This window comes from Myzus persicae, unplaced genomic scaffold (assembly GCF_001856785.1).
Source record: "Myzus persicae strain clone G006 unplaced genomic scaffold, MPER_G0061.0, whole genome shotgun sequence".
Classification (NCBI taxonomy): domain Eukaryota; kingdom Metazoa; phylum Arthropoda; class Insecta; order Hemiptera; family Aphididae; genus Myzus; species Myzus persicae.
This window is the reverse complement of record NW_019100977.1, coordinates 1-10,466: the sequence shown is the minus strand read 5'-3', so window position 1 is coordinate 10,466 and position 10,466 is coordinate 1. Positions and strand designations below refer to the sequence as shown.

General features: G+C 30.5%; 1 protein-coding gene across 1 annotated transcript; it reads left to right on the top strand.

Moving 5' to 3' along the window:
• The first annotated feature begins 6,664 nt into the window (after positions 1-6,664).
• On the top strand, positions 6,665-7,345 carry LOC111027107. Its single transcript, XM_022305330.1, has one exon. The coding sequence runs from the start codon at positions 6,665-6,667 to the stop codon at positions 7,343-7,345; it is 681 nt and encodes a 226-aa protein (XP_022161022.1).
• The last annotated feature ends 3,121 nt before the right edge of the window (positions 7,346-10,466 follow it).

The following is a 10,466-nucleotide window of genomic DNA, read 5'->3' as shown; positions in this document are numbered from 1 at the left end:
CGCAATACTTCGTGTGATCACGATACCTGATACTATCGTATTTGTCATTGTTGTGAACAACCGACATACCCAATTTGTCAAAATACCTAATACACATCAATTATATTATTGTGAGGGCCATCAGGTTTTGCCGGTTTTGGTTTCCGTCGTGGCCAGGCCCTGATTAACACTATCGTAGGCCCTAGACCCATGTGCTAATACTATCCTGTAGTGTTCAGTATTTAAATGATTAAGAAACATAATGATTGGGAGAGGTAGTGCTGAATCTCAATGTGATAAGCCTTTAAAAACAAAAATATTTACAACATGAAAATCATAATGATATTTTACATTTTAAGCACATAATAAGTTCTATTCTTGTTATATAGTTATGTTATTATTTGTTAGCAGGTATAACAATAGGAATATTATAAGTTTAAAAACAAGTGTACCCCTCATAAGTGATGTCTCCCAATAAGCCACGAAACATTTAATTTAAAAAAAAGTAATAATAATATTGCGTGTGTGAATTGTTGCAACCCAGAAAGTTCACAAAATCGAAAATACACTCTCGACGGTTTCAAATAATAATGACCAAAAAAAATACTACTGTAGTACTATTTCCCAAAGATGGGCATTAACTAGTTAGTTTGTTTTCTAATTAACTTATGAACTTTTTTTTTAAAAGTAATTAACAATCGGTATCAATATTAGACACAATAAGAAAATGTGGTAAAGGTAAACGAGACATGAGGTTTTTGTTGAAAGGAGCCACCCATTGATGACACTTTCGGCTAGCTTGAATTCTTTGAATTTTTAATTAAATTTTTTTTTTTTATTATAAATTTAGATTTAGTTTAAGAGGTCACGACACCACTTACGCTTCAGACGTCTCGGAGGATTACCTGGAATTGAGGGATTGGCCAAGTTTTTATCAGTTGATTTGGGTGATTATTTAGGTGGTTATGAAATCTTTTATAAAATATTTTAGCTTCATCGTTTATTGTGTTAAGTTTTAAGTCGGTGTGATGTGTATCATTTGACACGAAAGGAGGAGCATTTTTTAATTTTCTAAGCGCAATATTTTGAAAGGTTTGGAATTCTAAGATATTAGACTTTTTCGCATTGCCCCAAAGCTGCAGGCCGTAGGAACTTATGAACTTAACTAGTTTAATTTACAGTTGAAATAACTTAACTATTCTCAGTTGATTTAAAAAAAAAACCAATAAGTTAAAAACATTTTGAAATTTTTTGTTTATACGTAAATATTACTATATCGATATAAAATAAAAATAATCCAATACTATAATAACACAAACATTTCTGTTCTTTTCCTTGATAACATAATTTTGTGTATATTAATATACAACTTGTGACCTACTGTACAACAGAGCGACATCGCCTTACACGCTTTTTGAATGAATAACAAACATGATTTTTTTTTTAAACAATATACTAACTATNGTATATTAATATATTTTATTTATTAGAAAGGCAATAAGCTATTATCATTTTATAGTATTAGATGTCTGCAGTACAAATAAGTAATAACAATAATTTATTATCGATAAGAGAAATACAGCTGACCACCAGATTCTGAAAATTGTAAAGAAAATTCTAAAAATAACTTGAAAACTAAATTATCGTTTAAAGTAAATAGGTATAGAGTATAGACGTTATAGTTGTGCATAATATATACATGATAATTGGTAATATTATGCTGGTCTATACAATACAATATTATGAATTATAGTGCGCTTGCATCGGCCAGTCCCTTATGCTGTTCTTAATCGTTCATATAAATTAGAAACTAGAAAGACACATTCACTCTTCATGTGATTTACTTAAAAAAAAATAGATTAACTTTTTTTAAACTGAGTTAAGTTGATTTTTTTTTCTATATTAACTTTTAACTTATCGAGTTAAGTTTATAATTTGTTAACTGTTAACTTTTAACTTATCGATCTTGTGTCCTCTTAACTTAACTTAACTTGAGTTAATTATTTTCATTAACTTGCCCACCTTTGCTATTTCCTAAAAGTGAAATGAATTACTTTAATCATAGTAACATCATCAAAATATCAAATATACTAAGTAATATCATAGGCTGACAGACCGTCTACGCTCAGAATAGTTTTTCATACACAATGATTTTATATCATTGAATTCAAATTCAACATCATTCATTAAAGTGAATCCACTTGGCACTTGTGACCTACTGTACAACAGAGCGACATCGCCTTACACGCTTTTTGAATGAATAACAAACATGATTTTTTTTTTAAACAATATACTAACTATAATCTATATTGTTATCACCGGTGTCATAATACTATGTAGGCAAGGTGTACTTTTAAGTACACTTTGTTTATATTTAATATAATAATATATTAACCATAAGGTATATCCACAGATAAACATTTAATATATTACCTGAGATAATTCTTTTGTTCACGTTTTTACAAGTTGTAATTAGGTTTAACAATATGTAAATTAAAGTAAATCATCAATTAGATATTTTTAGTCTTGATCATAAAATCAAAACGCTTATTTTTTTTTTATAATTTTAAATTAATGCATTTATTATAGTATTTAATATAGGGTTCCTAATATTCTTCTGGACGATACAAAATCAACAAAACATCGTTACGCTTACGATAGATTTGACTAGTATAAATTATTTTTGTAACTAGAAAATTATTTTCACTTATTGATCACTACGCACTAGCTAAGCTACCTTGAAGCATCTACGTGCGCATCGTGTTCTATACGTTCCCAGTATTAATTGTTGTATCGTTGTACGCTGTTAAGTCATATAATAAAATATGTCTACCGTAGATTCTAACATTTCTAACGACACCGTAAGCTGGAGTTAACGGAAGGCGAAAATATGGAGAGTACATTTGAAAAGCTGAGATCGGCAAAGTTCAACATTCCAACTAAATTTTCGACACGGATTGGAACTAGGCCGACGTTGAAAAGATACGAGTCTACGCCGAACGTGGCCACGACTACTTGTCATCAACCAGCCACAGCAGGAGACTCCGAAGTCTACCACCGATGTTTGTCCGCTCCGGCCGAGCTGCCCTGCAAGCCTTTTGAGCTTTCTGACGTGCTGACACAAAACGGACCCCCATTCAGTTCATCGGACCTCGAGATGTACGTTCCAAAGGACGCTGGATCCAACGCGTCGCTGCAGGAAAATGGTGATGTGAGTTCGATAGATACGCCGAAAGGAGTTAACACGTTATTGTGTACGTCCGTGCAGTCGGCGCCCGAACTACCAGCAACATCGCTCAAAGTTCCGGGAGCAAGCGAATTTGAAGAATTTTCAGTGCAGAGTCAATGGTTATCAGATCCATATACATATAACTTTTGGACTGGTGGACCACCCGAAACGGGAAACAGAATGCAGTGACGGCAACGAGCAGGAGTTGGTCAGTGACCCGATAAATCCTAAACGCCGTCGCTCAATATGGAGCCGGACGCAGAAATTCGTCAGGCACATGTTTTACTGCGCCGTTTAGAGGGTGACCGCAACCACTTAGTTGCTGAATGAAGTAATTCATTATTACCGAAATAATTAGAAAACAATTTTTGTTCATGAACTTGATTTACATAAATAAACTTGCAGCTTTCTTATGCTACTTGTCTAGTTGGTTTTTAATTGAAATAGTATTATATTATAATCAAACGCATCAACATTCAACACCCTAGCGTAAAATTAATTTATGTAGCTAGTGAAAATCGTAACTATATTATAAATCTCTAACCTCTATAACATTGTACCAAAAAAATTCTTGAACAAAATAAATACGTTTTTGTATTCAAATTGATATTCAAATAGATTTCCAAATAATTAGGTTCTTTACAGTTATATCTTATATTACTAAAAATGTCCGTCGGTCCTAGGCACAGTGCCTGTAGTGCCAATGCCCTAATACGGCCCTGAATACGACGAACAACAGATAAACCAATTTAAATTTATAAGTAGCTATTGATAACAAATCAAGAGACTATAACATTATGTTTTACAAAATGTTACAGTGCGCATTCCAAAACCATGTTTACGAGAGACTCACAGTGGTCAGTGTGGCGGTGTCTCTCAAGTCTCAATACACTCTCGAAATATAATATTATGATAATGAATAATTTTTTAACGATTAAAACTAGTTACATATTCAATGGGTAAAATTAAAAAAAACTGTGTAAGAGCCATCAATAATTAAAATAAAATACAAGCATTCAGGTGACAGAAAATACTCCATATTATATAAATGTATAATACCTCATTATTAAATTAAATACATTACTGAGCTATTATTATGTTATAATAATTTACTGTTGCGCGATATTCTATGTGGTTATAACTGTAAAAATAAGCAAAATGGTTAAGATAAATTTATATTTTATGAAAACACAGTGAAAAGTTAACGTTTATACAACTATGAACATTATAATTTCAACATAAATTCATGGTTCAATAGAAGTTTGCATGCTATGTGGAGCCGTCGAGTAAGCCACACCCGTAATGCTATTTGGTATATTAATATCATATAAAATATAGTATTATTGACTGCATTATATTAAAATATTAAATTATATGTGAATACCATTTACATTTATATCGTACAGTGTATTTGATCAAATTCTCAAATACACGACCTCGAGAGCCCTCCGACGATCAGGAGGAATTCCGCGACAGTTCATCGCGCATCAATTTATCGCGCGTAAAATCATCGCCGACGTTTTATCGCATGCTGAATAATCGTGCGGTATCTTATCGCGAGTATTTCGGATTTCCTCGTGGTTATTTCATCGTGAACACAACGTCGCTCGTTTAATTTCATCGTGCTTCACTTTATCGCAAGATTATCATCGCATTCGCATTATACGCCAAATCAAATACGATGTGCAATTCCACGGGATATTATAAAACTAACTATAATATAATAAAAATAAAAAAAACTCGATATCATTATGGAAAATTACTTATAGGAAGATTACAATTCATTACTTCGGTAGGTATAGATCAGACTATCAGAGTTGTACATGTACGTATAATTATAGTGACAGCGTATTTTATTTGTTCATCTTCGTCAACTCGTCTTAATAAACAAATATTCAAATATATTTTAAGTAAGTACATAATTATATAATTTTTAACTAATTTTATCAACCCCTATATTTTTTGTATGAAAATTATAATTTATTAAAATTTAAAATCAGTCGAATAATCATAATTGGGTGTGAATTAAATGCACTAAAACATCTTAAAAATGTCAAAAAAAATAAATAAAATATGCTTATATGCATTTAAAATGAAAAAAATACAAAATAAAATACCAACGATTATAGTATAAAATGCACTTGAAATAGTTTTTAATTTAATTTTTATATTGATATATTATACGATATTATACATTAGTACATTTGGTAGTACATAGGTAATACATTGGTTATTAATGTGGCTGTGAATTTAATACACTAAAATACCTTAAAAATGTAAAAAAAAAAATACAATTGAATATGCACTAAAATGCAAAAATTATATACCTATAAAATGTACTTAAAATAATTTTAATTGAATAATATTTTGACTTTTTTTGAGTTATTTATAGACCACTGAAATTTTGGATTTTTATGAGAATTTTTTTTTGAAGTGTCGATAAATAATTTTGGATGACCAAAAACACTTGAAAATTTAATACAAGGTTTCTTATGAGTTAGGTTAGGTTAGGTTTTTATAAGCGTTTATAGTTCAAATTTTTACGATATCTGTCTGTAGAAACGCGAAATTTTGCAAGTAATTTTGAAGTTGAAAAATCATAAAATTGTTTGTGCTAATAACCAAGGATTAAAAATACAACACTAAGTTTTCCTTCAAGTATCTATAGAGAAAAAACTCGAAGCATCATTATAGGAAAAATTTTAAGTGCGTTTGAATTTTAAATTTTTACGATATAGCGTAATGATAACGATTTATTCTCAAACGATTTTAAATATTTGTTAAATTTTGCATAAGAAGCTAAGAGTTAAGCGGTTAAAGGAGAAAAAATGTGCAACTACACGATTATTACATTTTACATGCATAAAAATGTGTTTATTTTGTAAAAAAAAAAACACTTAAATGTGGATTAAATTTGAATTTCACGAAGTTAAGTTAAGTTAATTTAATTATTAATGATAGGTATGGAGTTGGAGTTTGTCAAAAATAAGAAAGGAAAGGATCAACTTATTTATCGCGGTTTTATTTACAACAAAGAGAGAGAATTGAAAAATAAGACTTATTGGAAATGTATAGAATATTACACAACGAGATGCAAAAGTCGTATTCATACAGCTATGAGTCAAGTAGTGAGGGACCACACACATTTCCAACATAACCATGAAGTAAGGGGCTGTCAAATTGGAGCGGCACGTGTGATGTCAAAAACCAGGGAGGCTACAATTAAGTCAAATGATAAGCCTCAACAAATCCTTGCAGTAGCATCACTTGGAATTTCAGATTCCGCACAAGCAGCACTGCCATCAGATCGTGCTATTGCTAAAACTACACAACGGATCAGAAAAACTATAAATAAAGCTCCCACAACACCATCATCATTAGCAGAACTGATTATTCAACAACCATATTCAGAAACAGTAAACGGAGAAAAATGTCTTTAATTTGATAGTGGAGAAGATGATGCGAATCGTTTTTTTTATTTTCTCTACAGCTAGAAACTTAGATACATTGGCACAATCGGATCATTGGTTTTGTGATGGAACTTTCAAGTCAACTCCTCCACTATTTACACAAGTACTTACCATTCACTCAATGCAGGATGGATCAGTGCTTCCAATGGTTTATGTGTTGGTACCAAATAAACAAAGGTCTACTTATAATCGAATTTTGACACAACTTATTGATTTAAAAAGAGAACTGAAACCAGTATCAGTAATGACAGATTACGAAACTGCGTTGTATTCTGCATTCCAATCGGCTTTTCCCGGAGTTCGAATTCGTGGCTGCTTCTACCACTTTGGCCAATGCTTTTGGAGAAGAATTCAGCAAGAACCAGATATTCAAGCTAAATATCGAGACGATACTGATCCAGATTTTCAAATACACTTAAAAACCTTAATATCTCTCGCTTTTGTTCCAGTACCAGACGTCATCGAAAAATTTATGGAATTATTGGAAACTTCTTTCTTCAAGGATAATGAAAATTTGCTAAGTCCATTAGTGAACTACTTCGAAGACACCTGGATAGGTCGTCCAAATCGTCGTGGTACAGAACAAAGTGCTCCTCTTTTTCCTTTGGATATGTGGAACCAATACCAAGGGTCAAGGGACATTGGAAAAACTTCCAAAAACCAATAATTATATTGAAGGTTGGCATAAGAAATTTTCTTCTTTGATGGATTGTTACCACCCGAGTATTTGGAAATTTTTGGACAAAATAAAGGAATCCCAAAGTTTAATGGAAATGACGCAAACACAATTAACCGCTGGTCGACTTCCACGGATTGGGCAGAAAACATACCGCGACACTGCAGAAAGAATTATTAGGATTGTAGATGACTATGGAAATAAACCAATCTGGTTCTATTTAAAAGGATTGGCCTTCAATTTTGATGTCCAAAAACATTGAATATTTTTATTATTATTTATTTTAAATTTAATTTTTAGTGATATTTAGAATTGTATAATATTTTAATTTTAATTAATTGGATTTTTTACCTACCTATATTTATTGTTTTATATTTTTAAAACTTACCCTACAAATGAAGTACTCCAAGTATAGTTTATTCTTTGCAGAGGTCACTATTGGTATTTCTTAAAATAGGTAGTATTTAAAAAAAAAAATCATGAACATTTTAGGTTTGTTAGCTAGGTACACATGAATTTATTAGACCAATTTGAATTAGTTATGCCAAAAAAGTTGTTAAATTAAGTACCTAAATAGCGTAGGTGCAAATGGAAGGGGGCTAGGGGGCTTAGCCCCCCCCTAATAATTGCTATATCCCCCCCAAAACAAATGATTTTACTACATGATACACATTATAAATTACAATGTAATTTCGAAAGAAATATCACCTAACGAATGATTAAATTTGAAAAATGATAATCGAATTTCGATTGATGCGTCGAGAACTACGTGATCATGCTAATCTAAAGAATAGTTGGTGGGAAATGTGCAGCACTGATGACTGATGTCTGATAAGAAACGGTCGGCACTTCGGCAGACCTTCACATACTATATTATATCTCAATATCTCATGCACAACGCACACTCATGACACATGTCACATGGTTTTAATTCGTAACGTTTGGGTTTGATTGTTTATTTTTTTCGTTGATCGATATTAGTTTTTCCCAACTTGTTTAAAGTTGTTCAAATAGCAATTACATTGCCTGTAAGTTCAGCCACTTCTGAGAGGTCATTTTTCACAATGCGAAGAATAAACACCTACTTAAGATCTACTATGTCCCAAAAGCGGTTTAGCAATGTAAGCATACTTAATATTGAAAAAGATATTGTTGTTGACGTGGAAGAGATTCTAAATACTTTTAGTAAAACCGAAAGGAGAATTAAATTATTATAATGAGCCTTACTATAAGAATAATAAAAAAAATTGATGTCAAAAAAATACTAATAACATATATATATATATGTACCTAATACCTATATATGTTTATGTTTATTTGTAATTCATGTTGCTGCAGCAAGGTAAATTGTTTTAGTGGTTTTGTAATAATTTAAAAGCATCATAAGAGTATTTAGTATCCTGAACTGAGCTACGACTTCAGCCCCCCCCCCCCAGATTTCAAAAACTATTTGCGCCTATGCTAAATAGTAAGTCATGTGACATCCCACATCGTACGACCATACTTATATAGTAACACATGATCCAAGTGATACGCATTTCTAATAACATTAAGATGTAATTATTAATGCTGAAATGCTGAATACGGTTTAATGCTTTCAATTATATGTTCAACAACAATTATTCGTAATATTTTTTGTTTTAAAGGCAGTTTCCAAAACGTACATAAATTAAAATCAGTAGTAAATTTTTTTAAACTTATAAGCCATATAACAGTTAAAAATTGCATTTACTTGTTAAAATCTGTATACATTTTATGTTTAAGGTAGTAGGTACATTAGTTACACGATATAGATACATAAATAATGGATAAATTATTAAAAAAATGTGATTTTATATCTGTATTAAAAAAAATTATATAGCTGAAATTGAAAATATAAATATATATATTTTTTACTTAAGGTTTGTAGTATTATATTGATGTATGGACTGAAGAATACAATGTTAAGTAAGATAGGACATGTAACATGTTTACTTTGATCATAAGAATCATAAGTCAAATTGTTCATTTGTTTGTGATCCCCAAAAAATTAAATCTGTGGAATCATTAAACAAATATTCGATGAGTTGTTTCTTATCATAATTATAAAAATTAAATCAAATCACTTAATTCTAGTTCAAACATAATAAAAGTCTTAAGTTAGTAAAATCATCTACATCCTATAATATAGAGTTAAGTAAAAAGTAATAACAAAAAATTGTTCGACTTAATTTGTAAAAACAAATTTTTTTTGTGTCAACGAAATTTGAAAATAAAAATGGGAAGAGGGGCATGGGCGCCCGCAGGCAAATGAGTTTAAGCAATCAAATAAACAAAATTATACAAAAAATTGATTAAATTTTAAATTTAAAAATAAAAATGGGAAGGTTGGCATGGGCGCCCGCGGGCAAATGAGTTTTAAGAATCAAAAAAAAAAAAAATTATGAAAAAATCTGATAGAATCAATTTTAAAAATAAAAATGGGAAAGGGGGCATTGGCGCCCGCTGGCAAATGAATTTTAAGAATAAAAATAAAAAATCATACCAAAAAATGTGTATAAAAAATAAACATTAAAGTCTGCAGTCTACAATATCACTATTCCTAAACACATAGTTTTATTTACGATAATAAGCTACTGAAAAAATGAATATTTATGTTTCACCAACTGACCATTAAAAATTAAAAACAAGTTTTGAAATAATTGAACTAGAGTTTATTTTTCAAAAAAAAATGTGAAGGGGCGGCATGGGCTCCCGCGCAGGCAAATTATTTTTAAGAATCAAAAAAAAAAAAATTATTTATAAAATTGATAGGTTTCAAATTTAAAGATAAATTTGGGAAGGGGGCATGGGCGCCAGCGGCCTAAAGAATTTTAAGAATCAAAAAAATAAAATATGAAGAAAAGTGTAGTAAAAACAAATCTTAAAGACTGCAGTTTATAATATCAGTATTCCTAAACTCAATGCTTTGTATACAATAATTCGATCATGAAACAATGAATATTGATAAGGCACTAAGTGGTTATCAAAATTCTTAAAATGTTTTTAAATAATTGAAGTAAGGTACTAACTTGTTTTCAACATTTAAAAAATGGGTTTAAAATATTGAACTATAGTTAAATATAGGCATGGG